This window comes from Coenobita brevimanus, chromosome 76 (genome assembly GCF_032717465.1).
Source record: "Coenobita brevimanus isolate Jiangsu-jjx chromosome 76, ASM3271746v2, whole genome shotgun sequence".
Lineage (NCBI taxonomy): Eukaryota > Metazoa > Arthropoda > Malacostraca > Decapoda > Coenobitidae > Coenobita > Coenobita brevimanus.
Window position 1 is genome coordinate 24,749,123 of NC_137029.1, and position 16,976 is coordinate 24,766,098.

The 16,976-nt window shown below is 41.4% G+C and overlaps 1 protein-coding gene across 2 annotated transcripts in view; it reads left to right on the forward strand.

Annotated features, from left to right (window-relative positions):
* The window catches only part of sif (guanine nucleotide exchange factor still life), a 945,217-nt gene that overhangs the window by 471,817 nt on the left and 456,424 nt on the right, over nucleotides 1–16,976 (forward strand). For both annotated transcript variants that reach the window (XM_080278922.1, XM_080278921.1), the window contains exons 10-11: nucleotides 11,161–11,338; nucleotides 14,276–14,792. In XM_080278922.1, coding sequence (XP_080135048.1) covers nucleotides 11,161–11,338; nucleotides 14,276–14,792 — 695 coding nt within the window. The remainder of the gene's footprint in view (nucleotides 1–11,160; nucleotides 11,339–14,275; nucleotides 14,793–16,976) is intronic.

Consider the following 16,976-nt stretch of genomic DNA (forward strand, 5'->3'; position numbering starts at 1 on the left):
TTCTCTTCTTCAGTCTGATTGGTCACTGCATTTGCTCACAGCCGCCACCTGTGCCCGCCATCACCTGTCACTTGTCACTCTGTCCCCTCTTTTCCAGTCAAGCTCTTGTTAACAGGTTACTGTATTCATTGTGGTTAATATTTTTTTTGCAACCAGTATTTACAAACAAAAAAGTTGGTAGGTCATCATCATCATCATCATCATCATCATCATCATCATCTGGACCTCCATTCCCACTCTAGGGCAGGGTGAGGAGCAGCATTGTCCAGACAGCCAAATTTGCCCAATCCAATGGGCCACGCTTCCATTCACTCATCATTCAAGCCCCCGGAATCCTGGTTGTATCGGATACGCCATAAACATTCACCGTGTTCTGTAGCTTCACATAAACGTATCCGATTGAGTCGGTAAGGTAAGGTCTATAAACTGTCAAAAGGAAATTCCAAGAATCCGTGGCTGTCTGCGACAACAAATTGTCCTTGTAACGTAGGTCATTGATGCCGTAGCTTGTCAACAAAGGAAAAGAAAAGAAAAGAGGAGCCAAAATATGTCATGTTCTCTCCCTCTTGTGTGGGATGGGGGTTAGAGATATCCTTTCAGTATCCAAATCAGGGATATTCCTAATAGAATGTGCTGAGGTAGGTTACAAAAAATCATTGAATACGTTGTATATGCTTGTGTAACATATGTGTACAGAGATTCAAATACATTGAAAGTTTTTAATCGTGTTCAAATGGCAGTTTCACCAAAAGTCACAGTATAGCCTAATTTTCATTAAGCAGTTTGAAAAGAGCAGTGTAGAGACCTATAGAATTCGTCCGGAATATGTTTGGCATACGTTCAGTGGTACTCCAGATGGAATCAGTATGATTCCACAGAGGTGCACTTTCTAAATTCAGCTTTGATATTCAGATGCATTGAAGAGTCAGGGATATTTCCAGTTACGAATGGTTTGGACTTTGTCCCTAGCTTCTTACTCTCACACACTCTCGCGACCGTTCTGAAATGTCTAAGTGGACGCAAGCACAGTACTTAAGACAACCAATATAAATTTACTGGCGTAGTCACTGCAATATAAAGTCAATGATAACATTTTATACCGTCCCTTTCTCACCCCTTGTAACTTAGTTTTTAGCTTCATGTTTGAGAATATCCTTTCTATATAATAATTTTAAATTTGTTTTCCTGTAGCTTTTGTATCCCTAGTAGCTCTGTATCCTTCATTCACTTCTGACCCTCCTCCTTCCCATTCCTCTCATTGGCATGTATCTCCCTTGCCTCATCCTTAACAACACCACACAGTTTCCTTTCTACAACTGGATGAAAGAAAACTACAGTATGTATAATTAGTTTCGTCTTCCCCAACATTAGTGTGGGCGAGAGCGTTATGAACCCTCTGATGATAGACTTGGATAGAAGGGAAGAAATATCGGAACGTATTATTAACCTTGTCAGACCAGAGGATGGTCTAATTCAGCTTCAGGGACTCATCCTGTACAGTAAACGTAAAGGTGGGGACTGACGCCATGAGGCACATAGCCGAGTTGCTCATCTCCGTACCATAGGCCTTTGTGCCTGTGGTGGGTTATTCACTCATTTTTGTTGAATACAAGACCACTGCATCATCCAGATTATCACACTTAAACTCATAGCAAAGGGGTGAATAAAAGCATATCTGCCCCCTCCAGTATGAAAAGTTTCTCCTAAGCTGAATAAGATCATCTGAAGGTAGGACGAATAAAAAAAGAGTGTCCCGTATTTGAGGGAATTAATCTGTGACTGCAAAGGGAGAGGCAAGCCCCTAGTATTTGACGGTCATTTTGTCCAAGTATGTTTGGAAGTGCTTGTCTCCCTCAGTGCTGACTACACTCTGTAATATGGTATGTAGGATGACCACACATTCCACCCCATGGTGTTCCGTTCCACTCACCAGAGGACACACATGTTTTAGTACACCAAGGCCTCAAGTAATGCACCAACCATTTAACTACCAGGTTTCCGCATTACAGAAAACTACGTTATGGAAGAACGAGGAATGGCCTACATGCGCCAGACTACTCTGTCACCCCCCCCCTTTTTTTTTTTAATACCCTGTGCACTTTGCCAACATGAATATTATAAAAATGTATTGTATACACACACACACACACACACACACACACACACACACACACACACACACACACACACACACACACACACACACACACACACACACACACACACACACACACACACACACACACACACACACACGAGTTGACTACAGTAGTCTGGAGTTGTTATGCCCAGCTCAAGCCTTGTTAGGGGTCACTTACACGATCACTGTCGGGGCATGTATTCAAAGCCTGCTAATGATGCTGTGCTCAGGAAGTACATGTTTGACAGCAACATGAATTGTCTACACAATGACTGCCCAAACATAGCGTTGTTACCAAGCTTTGAAAACGTGCTCCAACAATGTCTGTGTAAACAAGCGCATACAGGTGTGCCTGACTACGTCTCTGGTGGAAGGAATTACACTTTTATACTTGCCGTATGTCTAGTGGAATCACATCTTTACTGGCCGTTTCTCTGCTGGAAAGAATAATGTTTTTACCGTCCTCATCTTTGTCAGAAAGAATCGTGTTTTTGTCTGCCACGTCTGTAATAGAAAGAATCACTTTGTTACCTGCTGCGTCTGGCAGTAAGAGCCCCATTTCTGCCTTCCTTGTCTCTGGCAGAAAGAATTATGTTTTTATTTGTTGCTTCTCTGGCAGAACGTTACATTTTTACGTGCTGCATATCTGGTGGAAAGAATCAACGCTTATATTAGGTGGGTTATAAAACTGCAGTACAGTTTGACATATGTGTTATGCGAGACCTTGGTGTATTCTTGCTACCCTGTGACAATTTTATTTTGCATTGAGGAGACTAATACTGTATTACATGAGTGAGATCGAATTTTGCGAGTAAAGTGTATAGTTTTAAAGTACTGTCCTATACATTTCGGTACATGAAGGAAAGTGTTGTTGGAATAAAACATGCTAAGGTGAATTACCTTGATTCAGTATGTAAGGAAATGATGTACACTGTACATACAGTGTGAAGCATCTGGTAACAGACTGACCACAAGAATGTTTGTTAATTTTATGCCGAAAAGAAAGCAAAACAAAAGGATGTATTTTGGATACTCAGAAAGATGAATAATGCGTTAGCCGTTGTTGCTGCTGCTACATCCTTCTCGTGGCTGGCTCGGGCAGTTATTTATACTGTGTTCTCACTGATGTCCCTTAGGGAGGTTCATCTTTGCTTTTAATCTAATGGTTTGGTGCTAGTCCTTTATTATAGTTACTTTGATTTCAGTCAATAAAATTAAGGAGATTTTTGTGGCCATCCCCAGTGGAGGAGTGGCTGGGTGCAAGCAAGGCATCAGCAAGGAATAGTGAGTTATATTTCAACAGGGATGGATGTTTAATGTGGAAACTTATATGTAGGGTTGTAGCAGCTGCAGAACAATCACTTAGAAGCACACACATAGGGGGGGGGGGGGGACTGATGTTAGAATATTAAGCAAGGTGGTGGACAGTCATGAATTCTCTGTATTATAATGTATGTTACAAGCACCGGTATATCTGTTGGTCTTATAATGGAAGATTGACTCTTGGATCACCTCCTTCATGCAGTAGAGAGTCACCTCCAGAGTTCTTTTAGTAGACAGGAGTATGAGAGGAATGTGCTGGACACTGCGGTGAAGTTTTTTGAGAGGAGTAGTAGTGTGAATGAAAACCAGACAAACGAGTGATGAATGGTGGGAGGGAGAGTTTAGGCGTGAGTAACTTCCAAGACTTTTCTGTCCTAGGGTTGTAAAACTTTTCATATATTAATGTAGCTGTAACGAATGAGTCATATTTTGAAATAATGAATGGAGGTGCACCGTTTTAATGCATCTGTTTAGCATACAGGTACTTGTTATTCCCTCTGTACCTTATGAACCTCGTCATCGTATTTTTCTTTTTGCCATAGATAATCTGTAATCTTGTTCAATTATCTATGTGTATGAATATGTCACTCTGTTATAGAAAGACTGAACCGAAGGCTGAAAGACTGCCAAATTGGCTCCTTCCAAAGAAAGTCGAAGAAAAGAGTAAAAAAAAAAAAAGGCAAGTTTTGAAGTGCCGGGACATTGCATATCCATGAATGGTGTCGTTAACACAATGTTAGAAGCAGATAGATTAAGAAGAGGTGTTTCAAGATTGACAGTTTTGTATATGAAGCATTAAGAACACTTTCTGAGCTTTCAAAATTGACAATTTTTGTAAATGAAGCATTAAGAACACTGTTTAATTCAAGAGTTGTGGCCTTACTGGGAGCATGTGGGTGCAGGCAGGTGGGTTCGAGGGCGGGCAGGTTCTGCCCATACCAGAAATCATTATTTTTCTCAAGTCATCCTCAAGTGCATTGTACTACTGGATATTGTGTCACTGTGCTTGGTAAGAGATTCATCCCAGATAGAAGTTGAGTGGAATGTCAGCAGTGAGCTAATAAGTATCCATTTTGTGCCACTACCCCTGTGGTTTGAAGAAAGAAAGTTTATGTGTTAGCTCTTTTCATGAGGGCTTTTGCTGCTTCATATTCCTGCCTGCTTCTGGTTGGTGCCAGTGTGGCCACTTCTGTGGATTACTGTGCTGCAAAAGCTCCTGACCGTGCCCACCCAGCCCTTCCCCTGCTCTGAATGTGGCTGCAGCCACATTGGGAGCAGACGACAGGGAAGGCTGGCAGGCATGAGTAAATGCTGCGGTTGGATTTTTTTTATCCGGTTTTCTTTCAGTGAAGTGTAGTGTGCAATAAACATTTACACTGTTCATATGAGATGCATCCCAAATAGACGATCTGACTGAAGCATCAGCTGTGAGCTGCTCAATGCCCGTTTTATGGCTCTGCCTTCTTAAAGTGTTAAAAAGTTTATTACCAGCTCATCTGGTGTGAACCCACATGAACCTGTGTTCTTACTCATGTCCGTCCCCCCATAAGTTTAGCCACTTCTGTGGGGTACAGTGCTTCAAAACCTGCATCCCACACCCAGCTGTGTCCATCCACTGCCAGTGTGTCTGTGCCCTAACTCTTGGACATGAATAGTGGGGGAGAGTAAATCTAGATGGGTGCTGCGTGTCCCATATAGATAGGAAGCAAATGAGTAGTTAGTGTGAACTGCGATAATGATAGTAAAGGGTTACTGGTTTGTATTTTCATGGCAAAGCAGCAGAAAATATATGGAACTGTGGATATGTGGAGAGAGAGAGAGAGAGAGATTATTTTGACCATCAGTCTTGTTTTGTCCCTGGGTATTAGAAGTTCCAATTGGTCTTACGTTGCTATTTTCACGTGGCAGGTCTCTCACCATGTTCCATCTCACAGTCAAACGGTCATATTCTCTTGAACTTAGGAGGCTCCCCAGAGCCTCTTAGCAAGCAAGCTGTGTTGCGTATGACACCTTTAATACCCTTTAATACATTCCTTTAGCAGGTTCAATGTATCGTTTTCAGTAAGCGAGAATATTATTGCAGATGTGAATGTGAGATGAGAAAGTGCAAGGGACCTTTTTTAATAAGCACAAAGGAAGATAGTTTTGGGAATCTACAGTTTTTTTATACTTTTTATATTGGTATTTTTTTTTTTTTCGCTTTTTTTACAAGGATTGTACTGTATGCAGTAGATGTTATATTTCTGTATGGTTATGTTGCCAGGGAGTCAGTCGTTGAAACTTTTGGTGTTCATAGAAACCTGTATTAGGTCTTATGACATATTTTGAAAGGGTGTATTTAAGGTGAGCTTTGTAAATGACAGAGCTGGGCACCGCAATCTAAAATTCAACTCCGCAGTTGCACTTCCCCAACCTCTGACCCATACCTTCCGCTACCGCAATTCTGCAGTTAACTTGGAATGTGCATTTCCGCTACCCCAGCAGCACAACCGCAATCCAGTTTCACAATTTTCAAATGAAAGTGCACAAACAGGGAGTAAATCGATTGGCAATGTAGTGAATTATTTGTATTTATAATAAGTTTATGAGATTAATCTCCCACAGTGACAGTCACTGTGACCCTCACTACTTACTAGTGACTCCGTTTATAACTTCACTCGGACCACTTCTGAGAGTCCTCACCAACTCAGAAGTTCAAGTTCAGTTCACACTTGTGACACTTGACACTTCTTCACACCCACACGTTACAACTGTGCATGATTAACTATGCGTGCCACAAAATTTACTGCCATACTGCCTATAGTTTATCATTTCGTATCGTATCAAGTCATTTCTTATGGTATCGTCCGTCCCCACTGCTGACTGACGCAGTTACGCCTCGTCCGCTGCCGCTACTGGCCAGGAATCCTGTTCAAGCTTGATGTTCATGAGCCATGCTGTAGCCTGTAATAACCGACATCGACCGTCACGTGGGAGATTGCGGACAGGATTGCGATTGCGGAAGTACTTCCACAACACAAAACCGCAAGTTTCGGACGAGTTTGCCGCAATCGCTGTTCCGCAGCTGAAATCATGGCGTCTTCTATTGCGGAAATTGCAGATTGTGGAAGTGATTGCTGAGGTGCCCAGCTCTGGTAAATGATTCATATAGCTGATAACCAATGATTGACTTTTTATTAACATGCAAATTATGATAAAAGTATTGTAAGAAATCTTGGCAAATGTCTTATAAATCGAACCGAGTGATAAGACTACTTTACACGGTACAGCCATTAAAAAAAGTACAGAGACCTTAGGATCAATAATAGTATAAAGCACTAGACGTTAAGGTATTTATTGATGGGAATCATCCATTGCATCACAGTTTTGCCATAAATACAATTCTTTGTGATTTCATAACACAAGGTGTGTCCTACTGTATGTCTGCTGTATATCTGAACTTAGTTGTATATAAAATATATGTAATTCATTGACACGAAGTAGACAGACATTTTTTTATGATTTATCATTCTTGGGTGAGACAAGGTCCAGAAAACAAGAGAAGAGAAAGGCATGATAGAGAGAGAAATAAACAATACCCTGCACTGTGAAATGGACCAGACACTCATTCACTTACCATTCAGATCCCCAGAATAGTGACATGATCTCACAAACGTAACCCTCTCCACTTAAAAAAAAAAAAAAAAAAAAAAAAATTATAGATGCACTTCCCAAAACCAGCTACATAGAGTCAATCCATCAACTAAGGGGGGTGCCAGATCCATGTCAGGTCTTCCTCCATACATAATAAATCCAATAAATGTGATCCTCAATCAGTGCCTTACGTAGCCACATCAACTTCCATACCTTGCTTACTTGTATACTTATTTAAAGATACATAATTACCGAGTGCATGTGATAAGGTTCACTCTGGTCATGGATTGTCCAGTTGGACCAACTTGTTATATATTCCTCATTGTTATCATGTTCTGTCATTGAGACATAATTAGTGGGGTAAATGTGGTATGTCAGTGTCATAGTGCTGTGAATAATGTGTTTACTTTGTAAGTGTTGTAGAGAAATAACATCTATTTAGTATCTTCGAAAAAAATACGTTCTTCTGGTATTATTACCAATGGGACCCACAGTACTGGCCTATGATCGTGGCCAACAACGACTTTTATATTTGTCTTTAGTTATGGGTTACAGGTTATTATATACCCATTATATTTGTCTTTAGTTATGGGTTACAGGTTATTATATACCCACCTTAGTTTCTGCCAGGCGTATCAATCCAGGCTGCTTGGAAAGAATTAATGAAACTCTCCCTGATATTCACATTTGATAATCGACTGTTTCGGACACACCATGGACACATCGACATCATCCTCCTCTCTCTGTATCACCTAAACCAAAGGTCTCGGTACTTTTTCATTGATCTTGCTGTACATACTTAGGGGCCAATCAAATACTATATAGTGTCATTTTGTACATTAAGGTCTATTATTCCGTTGAGAAGACAATGTTTCCATCATTATTTCTATCAAATTAATACTGAATCACATTGATAGTAAAGACTTAAGCTGTTGGTGTGAAATGCGGGTGTAAAATAACATTAGAAATTTTTATGATGTATGTCAAGAGGGTTCATAAGCCATTTTATTATTACACGGTCACGAAGTTAGTATTTCTTTACTTGTTTGATATTTCCACTCAGTAGCAACATCACCTTAATAGCTAGTTTAAATATTTATGAATGACTAATTATTCGTTCTCTACACCGACCCTTGTTATTGAACGAATATGCAGTAATTCATCAAAGGTTATTATTGTGGAGGTGTTATATGTTGAGAGTAGATATCACATGCGTTATAGAAATACATCATCCAAATCATTCCAATACCAACCCTTAGTCCCTTACTTTTAAACTGTTATAAGTTTCCATAAAGTTGTGTGTCGTGTAGTTGACGAATACTGGCAAACATTATATTTTGTATATCATTCAGCTTATTCCCACAACTGCACTTACTCTAAACCAACATTGTAAGCTGTGATGAAGTTCTGTGTCTTATATATAGTAGTTAACTGAAAACCAACGACATTGACAATCGTTAAAGTCTTCCTCGACCTTCGACGTCTGGACCCTTCTCCCAACACCTCCCTTCTATCTTTTTCTGTCTCCTCCCCTTCCTCCAGCTTTGGGTTGGCTGGATTGGAGTAACTTTTAGGTTTACTGGTGACCTGGTTTAGGATTAGGTTGAGTGAAAAGAGTGAGATGAACGGTCATATTATTAATTAACCCTGAGTGTGGGTGTTGGTTCTTTTTATTCCTGCTACTACTACATGATTTAATTACAACTTACAAAATGCTTCTCGCATTTAAGGGGTTTCCCAGTGTCATTTCGAATTCTTACAGGTAGAAAAGTGTATCCTAAGATTGATAAGATCGTCAGGAGATAGCAAGAATGGAATAAAAAGCAAAATTCCGGGCTTAGTGGGTTAAAACTCAGTTCACGAAAGTAAGGGAATCCCTAAATTTTAACTATGGTTTGTTGGGATGCCTTTGTATATTACATATGAGTAGCTTGTATCTCACATTACAGAAAACATTCATGTACGGTATAGAAAAGTCAGACGGTTTTGTATTGAACCAGGGCGTCAGAAATGGTTGTCAGAAATTATGGACTTTTCTTGAGGGTTCTGTACACCCTCAGGCCAGCCTATTTGGCCTCCTGCACAAACCGGCCTGTTCAGGCAAAACTGAGCGTGTGTGGGTTGTTTAAGCCAAGGCTCTCATCCTTGTTTGAGGATGCCTGTACAGGCCAGATTCAGGTGGTCGGACAGGCTGGCCTGAGCATGCGTGGGGTCCTCACACTTTCGCCATCTCGGTATTAATAATACGACCCTGTGTGAATGACTAAGTGAATGTGTGTATGAGTCCATGAGTAGATCATGACAGCTTCTCATGAAACAGTTTGCTGTCCGGATCACCTTGCATCTCGCACCAGCATGATATGCTTCTCTATTAATAACTTGGACTCTCTGGAGTATTAAAAACACTTGCTAAACAATAGGTAGCATTGGCAGTACTTTAGAGTCTGGCTCCATTGGAAGATGTGCCAGTTACCTGTATATTGTTCGTGTACAATCATGCTTGTTTGTACCCATTATTAACCCCTTCACCATGAGGTCCTTCTTTAAGCTGAGTAGATAATGATCTGGCGGTTTGCAAGAATGAAGTAATTTATATCGTACTGATGACGTGATTTTGCTTTATTCAGGCTAACTCCAGACTTTGTAGTTCATTTTAAAGGAGACCTTTGGGCGTGAAGAAGTTAAAGCTTCCAGTGTCGCCCTCACCTGTGAATGCCCCGTGGAGTTTTCACTTTTTGTCAGTGCATGAGAGACTTGTATATGCTTTGACCATGCATGACAGCGTTATAAGTGTGTTTTTGCATAGACATTCCCGTGCATGGTAGTCATAAGTGTGTTTTTGTGTAGACATTCCCGTGCATGGTTGTATGGGTGTGTTACTAAACTAGCTCGGGTGGACAGGTGTTGGAGCAGCCCCAGGGTAATCACTCATCCGGCTGGGGTGCTCACTGAGGGCGGTGGCCTGGGTGACTTGAAGCCTCACCCGTCTCTCACTACAGCCACTCCTTTCACCCGCCATAATCTTGTCTGTATAGGAGGCTCCATTATACATCTTCTTTGACCCCTGCACTGGAATGACATCCTTTCTGTTTTGTTTTGAGATCCACCAGATGACTTTGATTCAGCCTGGGGGAGACACGTGGTGATGAGGGAGCTGTAAACCACTTCACCATGAGGAGGTTCTCTCATGCTGAACGTAAATCTTCTTATGGAGCTAAGAATGATATTTAAAATATGTCCTTTGGCTGAAATAGTTATCACTTTATTCCCGTGTACGAAACCTTAATATTCTCTTGTATGCTGTTTATGTAGTCAGGGTCATTAGTTAAAGGACAGACAACATAAAGCAAGGAGAATATTAAGGTGTAATGTGAGAACTAAATCACAAAGAAAAACTATGCAAAGGAGCCACCTAAGCTGATGAGAACAGGTCGCTTTGTCATACTCCCAGTAACTCTGCAGATCCACTACTTTCTCCTTTACGATGACTTCTTGGGATCATCTGTGCATCTGCAGGTACTGAGAGATTCTAGCTACAATGTTCTGTTAGTAATCTGATGTGTTGAGGGTAAATAAAGGATGTGGGTAATGAGAGCACAGTTGAGTGTCTTAGGGTTGTATTCTTGTGACCTTAGTTGGTGCTCGGGCAGCGCTTCCTCACTGGTTTGTTTCTGAATACTCCAGTGTAATACTTCATTGTGCTGTTATTTATTCAAACTGTGACAGAACATAAGAGAGGTTTTAAAGTGACCTGCAACATTTTCCTGTAATACACTTCAAACTTTTTAAAAACTGTAAAATGTATGGTTCAGTGTTTGTCATGAGAGTGGTTAATAATCAGAATAAATCAGGACCGTATAAGATGGTTGGAAAACAAACCCCAAAAGGAAGTGGTGCTGGTGTATCCTTCTGAGCTCACGATGATACTGTCCCTCGGTGACCCGGGCCGTGAAAAGACAAAACTAGTAAAATGTAAAGAGAGAGTGTACCGCCTCCTCACCTGGCCTCCCTATCCCCTCTACCAGCCGCCGCAGCCTCACAGCCCGGTGTTTCTGCCGCCCCAGGGACCGTCAACAAGTATGGCACGCTACCCACCAGTGCAAGGGGCTCCGAGCGTTCCCTGCCCGCCGCCGCACTCAGGGAGGAGCGCGATCACAGTGGCTACTACAGCGACCGCAACGACAACTATGGCAGCCGCAGGGACCTCTACGACCGTGGCTACATGAGCGACCATGACCGCAGGTGGGTGCTCAGGGTACCTGGTTTTCTTTTATCCCAGTATTGCAGCAACCACAGTTACAATTTCTGTTTAGCACTTGCTGGGACCTCTGCAGTCCTGGCTGCATGAGGGTCCATGACCACAGCTGTGTGTATGAAATGTGGTGTACTTGGCACATCGACTACAGTTATAACTATTTCAGCTGCAGGTGGGAGATTAAGAGTGGAGGTTTACTAGTAATGGGAGCAGCAGTTGTAACTGGCAGACACAGGGACCTCTAGACTGCTAGTGAGAGTTGATTTTTCCTCTGCCACATTGAGTACTGGTGCTGTCAAGGAACTTCTTCCCGCAGTGGCACTGATATAACTAGTTGGCTCTGCTGCCTGGTTATACATCTTCCACCCTGTCCACCAGAAGAAGGATGGCAAACTTTTCACAGTGGCACTGATATAACTAGAAGGCTCTGCTTCCAAGTTGTACCTCCCTCCCTGTCCCCCAGAAGGAGGATGGTGGTTTGCAGATGGGCAGCCTACAGTTCACCGCGTTCACATTCAAATGAGGGTAGGGCCGTAACAGTAACAGTGAGTATCACAAACTGGGTACCTATATTATTGAAGTTACATTAGCGATCATAAGCCTACTGCAGGTGGGTGTTGAAAGTCACTGACTTTCCTATAACTACAGTGATATTGTGGCAGTAACAGGGACCTCTGTACCCATCGCGATACGAGCGACCATAACTGCAGGTGAGTGGTGAGTTGAAGTTTACTACTTAGCCGTGACTGCAGCACTACTTTCCCTCCATCATAATTGATACTGCATTGGCAGCAGATACTTTTGCAATTTTGACTACATAGGCCTCCCTAACTGCAGATTAATCAATGGTGTAGCCATTCACTAACTGGCTTGCTATGATTATCCTCTTGTAACCAAGATTTGTTTTTACTGGAAGAAAGAAAGACATGGGATGATTCACAGCATTCACTCAATGTTGATATATTTTTACTGGAAGAAAGAGAAATTTGGAAAGGTTCACAATTTTACCTTCGGAACTAAGATACATGTTTACAGAAAGAACAAGAGATCTGAGAAAATTCAGAATTTTCCCAATATTACTAAGAGATGCTTCTTCAGGAACAAGGTAACGCATGGGAAGACTCACAGAGATAAATATCCTTCTATAACTTGGATTTTTACTTGCAGGAGTAGTAGCAGTAATAGCCCCAGGGTCACCTGAAACGTAAACCCAATGGACTGCTGGCAAAAGTTGATATCCTGCTGTTCACTGTCCGTCTTTTGGGGGACAGGGAGGGAAGTGACGGATGTTTGTATCACCAGTCACTTGAGCGAGCTGGATATATCGGTGCCAACACGTGAAGGCGTCCCTCTCCAGAACCATATTTTCCGGAAGAGCAAAGGGATAGGGGAAGATTGGTTAAATATTTTTCAAGATTGTTTTCAGAGTGTTTGAAATTTCCTTCTTACAGAGGAAACATGAGACAGAATGAATTGCAAAATAATTATGAATCATGCCAATTCCTTCTTTTTTGTGATTATCCTCTTTACATGCCCAGTGATTATATACATATATTTTTTTTTAACCTGTTGTGTGAGTAGGCCTTGTGTGATGAATTAAATCATGCCAGTTTTGCTTAGCCTTATTGTGGAAGAGTATGTGTGATATTGTTTTGATATGTCGATTTTTTAAAAAGTTTATTTATATTTTGGTCACTCTTGAATTTGTGTGAAATGGAGGTATTCAGGTGTCGTAATTTGTCTGCTTTGAGATAGATTGAGTCACGCCATTGACGTAATTTATTCTTTGAGATAGATTAAATCATGCTATTTACTTACCGTCTCACACTTTTTTTTTTTTTTACGTGTCCAACTCAGGGCAAAGGCTTCAGGGTCCATTTCTCGGGGGCAGTGGCCTGTCTCAAGGCCCAATAGTCCACCTACACCTCCACATGTCACCACTTCGGAGCCAACACCCACCATCCATATTGAATACATGCTAGGGCTGTCTCATACAGGACTGGTGTATTGTTATTAGCGGAGGTATTTTTACGTCATGTCGGCGGGTCATCTGGTAGATCAGGAAAGTCTGCTTTTTAGGAAATTCAAATCCTTAAACTGTTCGCTGCCTCAGCCGGGATTCGAACCTGGGTCCATTAGGACTGCAGGCCGCCTCTCTACCGATTCAGCCATCGCCTCCCCCGTATAATTATACAATCGTGATCTTTGACAGGATTCGTGAAACATTCTTGAGGAGCAGCTGGATACCCTCGCCTTGTGTCTGCATTGAGTAGCCTGGTCATGGGTCCCTACGATCCCTGGGGCAGTAAACTGTTATTATTGTGATTATTATTGTTATTATTATTATTATTATTATTATTATTATGATTACTACTACTACTACTACTACTACTACCTCTACTGCTACTACCTCTACTACTACTACCACTACCACTGCTGCTACTACAACAACAACTACTACTACTACTACTACTTTTATTATTATTATTATTGTTATTATTACGGTATTATTATTATTATTATTATTATTATTATTATTATTATTCACTGAAAGGCCGCCTTCCAGAGCCTCCGCTCGATGTCAAGAAATGATTCATAACTCGGGAACCGGTGGCCCTTTTGGACTGTTTTATTCTTCAAGTTAGAGCATTTTAGGTGGCACTGTTTTATTCTTCAAGTTAGAGCATTTTAGGTGGCACTGTTTTATTCTTCAAGTTAGAGCATTTTAGGTGGCACTGTTTTATTCTCAAGTTAGAGTCTTTTAACGGTATCTGCTCTTTCAAAACTTGCGCTACATTGTGCCGTTTTTGCAGTGTTACGGTAAAAAGCAAACCAAAAAACATACAGAAATCGGATCATTATCATATAGATTATTATATTATTATTATTATCAATTAACTTTTCTTCTTCCTCCCCTCTGACAGATTCTACGACAGACAAGACAGTGTGCGGTCTGGCTACATGAGCGACCGTGAGCGAGGAGGCTATGCCAGTGACAGGGACTCCCGTGGCTACATGAGTGACCGTGAGCGTTCAGGCTACATGAGTGACGGTGAACGGGGCTACATGAGCGACCGTGAGAGAGGCTACATGAGTGACCGTGAGAGAGGCTACATGAGTGACCGCGAGAGAGGAGGCTACGTGAGCAATAGAGATCTTGGCTACATGAGCGACCGAGACCGAGGCTACATGAGTGACCGCGAGAGGGGCTACATGAGCGACCGTGAACGTGGAGGCTACCTGAACAACCGAGACAGGGGCTACATGAGTGACCGCGACTCCCGAAGCTACGAGAGGGAACGAGGCTACGCTAGTGACCGAGGGGGCTACGGGAGCGACCGGGAAAGGGGCTACTCCAGTGACCGCGAGCACAGCGCCCTGGTGGCTCAGGCTTCGATGGAGAGCGCTGATTCCCGCTTCTGCTACCTCACGTCTTCAGAGGTGAGTACAGAATTACCGATTTGTCCAGTGTTTTTGCCATTATTTTATATTGTCCTTGTATCTCAGTGAATCGTCACACACACACACACACACACACACACACACACACACACACACACACACACACACACACACACACACACACACACACACACACACCTTTCAGATGATTATTTTGCACTTCGTTGTATTTTGCTACTGTAACATCCACATACTTATAACAGCATCTACAGACACCTCCAAGTTTTTTTTTGTACAACTCTTAACATAAAAAGTAACACCGTTTGTAGATCTGTATTCATTTTGTAGTTGCAGTGTTTATCAATGCCACTGGAATAATTATACGTTACCTACACACCTGTGATGATTTGTAACACCATTTACAGACAGCTTTATTTTTCATGCTACAAAGTGACCACCTTACTATACAAATACAGAGTCACGCTTTATTTGGGTATACCAACACGTAAAACAGTTTTTCAGGAGTGCCATCTTTATTCACGAAAACAAAACTGTTGAGCTGTTGAATTTACTGATACACAATCCATGACGTTGCGCAGTGTGGCCTTTTTTTTAATGTGAACTTTTACTGGGATTACTGGAGCCAAGTTTTTTTTCTTTCTTTCTTTCTTTTTCATGCCGTTGATTGTTTTGAGATCATTGTTTTGCTTCAGGATTGTGTTTTATATTTTTTGATTGATAAATGCACCAAGACTGTCGTTGATATTAGACTGCATTTTGGGTTAGTTGATTAATGATACAAATTATCTATCCTCAGGTTTTCTGTTGATAAATGCTTCTGCAGAATTCCCATTGTGCATGCTTGGGGGATGTTGATTTTTTGCAGTATACTAGAAAATTATGTTGTGGAGTTATGTGGGGGGAATTATTAGATTGTCATTTATTTATCTTTTGGGTATTATGTTTTGGGATTTATGTATGTTAATAGACTGTCATTTACTTTGTCTTTTGGGGTTCGTATGAGCTACAAGAGGATTAGTTTTTGTGCTATTGATGTTATGTTTGGGAGTGGATATTATAGCAGAAAAGTACTTCACTGGTAGGCGTTTGGAAGTGCATTTATACACCACAGGATTGTCAATGGGCGTATCTTGTATGGTTCGTAATGTATGAGGGGAGTGGAGTGTGGTTGCAGAGGAATCAACTATAAAGTCAAATGTTTTAACTCACTACCGTTCGCGCAAGATAAAGCTGCTACATCGAAAAGGAAAAGTGCCTTCGCCATATATAATGTGATAAGTGATTGGTTTATGATTTTTGTCAGTTTGTTCGAAAAGGATGTCATCAATATTGTCAGTTTTTCTTGTCATCGATTGTCATTTTTTTGTGGGGGGAGGGGGAAGTGGGGGTGGAAAGGGTTTGACATTTTCGTACACTGCAAGATTATCGTTGGTTTTGTGTGATTTGTATTTTTTGAGAGTGGAGTGTGATCATGTATTAAAATACACACACACACACACACACACACACACACACACACACACACACACACACACACACACACACACACACACACACACACACACACACACACACACACACACACACACACACACACACACACACACACACTCTACAGTAAACTCTGGCCTGTGATTGTTGTGTCGAATGGAACGCGGCCGTGCTGTGTAAATGAAAGCAGTGTAATGAGCTTTTATATATATATATATATATATATATATATATATATATATATATATATATATATATATATATAGCTTGCAGTGCCATGAGTTTAAGCAAGATCATTCACACGTTCCAGGCATAGAACCCGAACGATTTATGTTACCAACTAATGTTTATGGTCTTATGTTTTGGGATTCGTATAATGACGCAAGATTATCGTTGGTTATATGGTGTTCTCGTATGTGCAAGAAAAAAAAATATCGGTCTTTTTCTGGTGGTTAGTGATTAGAATTCCTGGCCTTCTTTTGGTAGCAGCCCCAAGATATGACTGGAGGATTTTAGATCGTGTAATGTCATCAAACGAAGTAGGTTGGAACTGGATTGCGACTGCCTAACCTCGGGCCCCTGTACTTCTAAAGAGATGAAGTTTTTTTTTTTTTTTTTTTTTTTTTGGGGGGGGGGGTGGAGTGGGGTTGTTGACACACCAATACTACAGGATTATCATAGTCATATCTCGTATGGGGTGTGGGTGTGGTG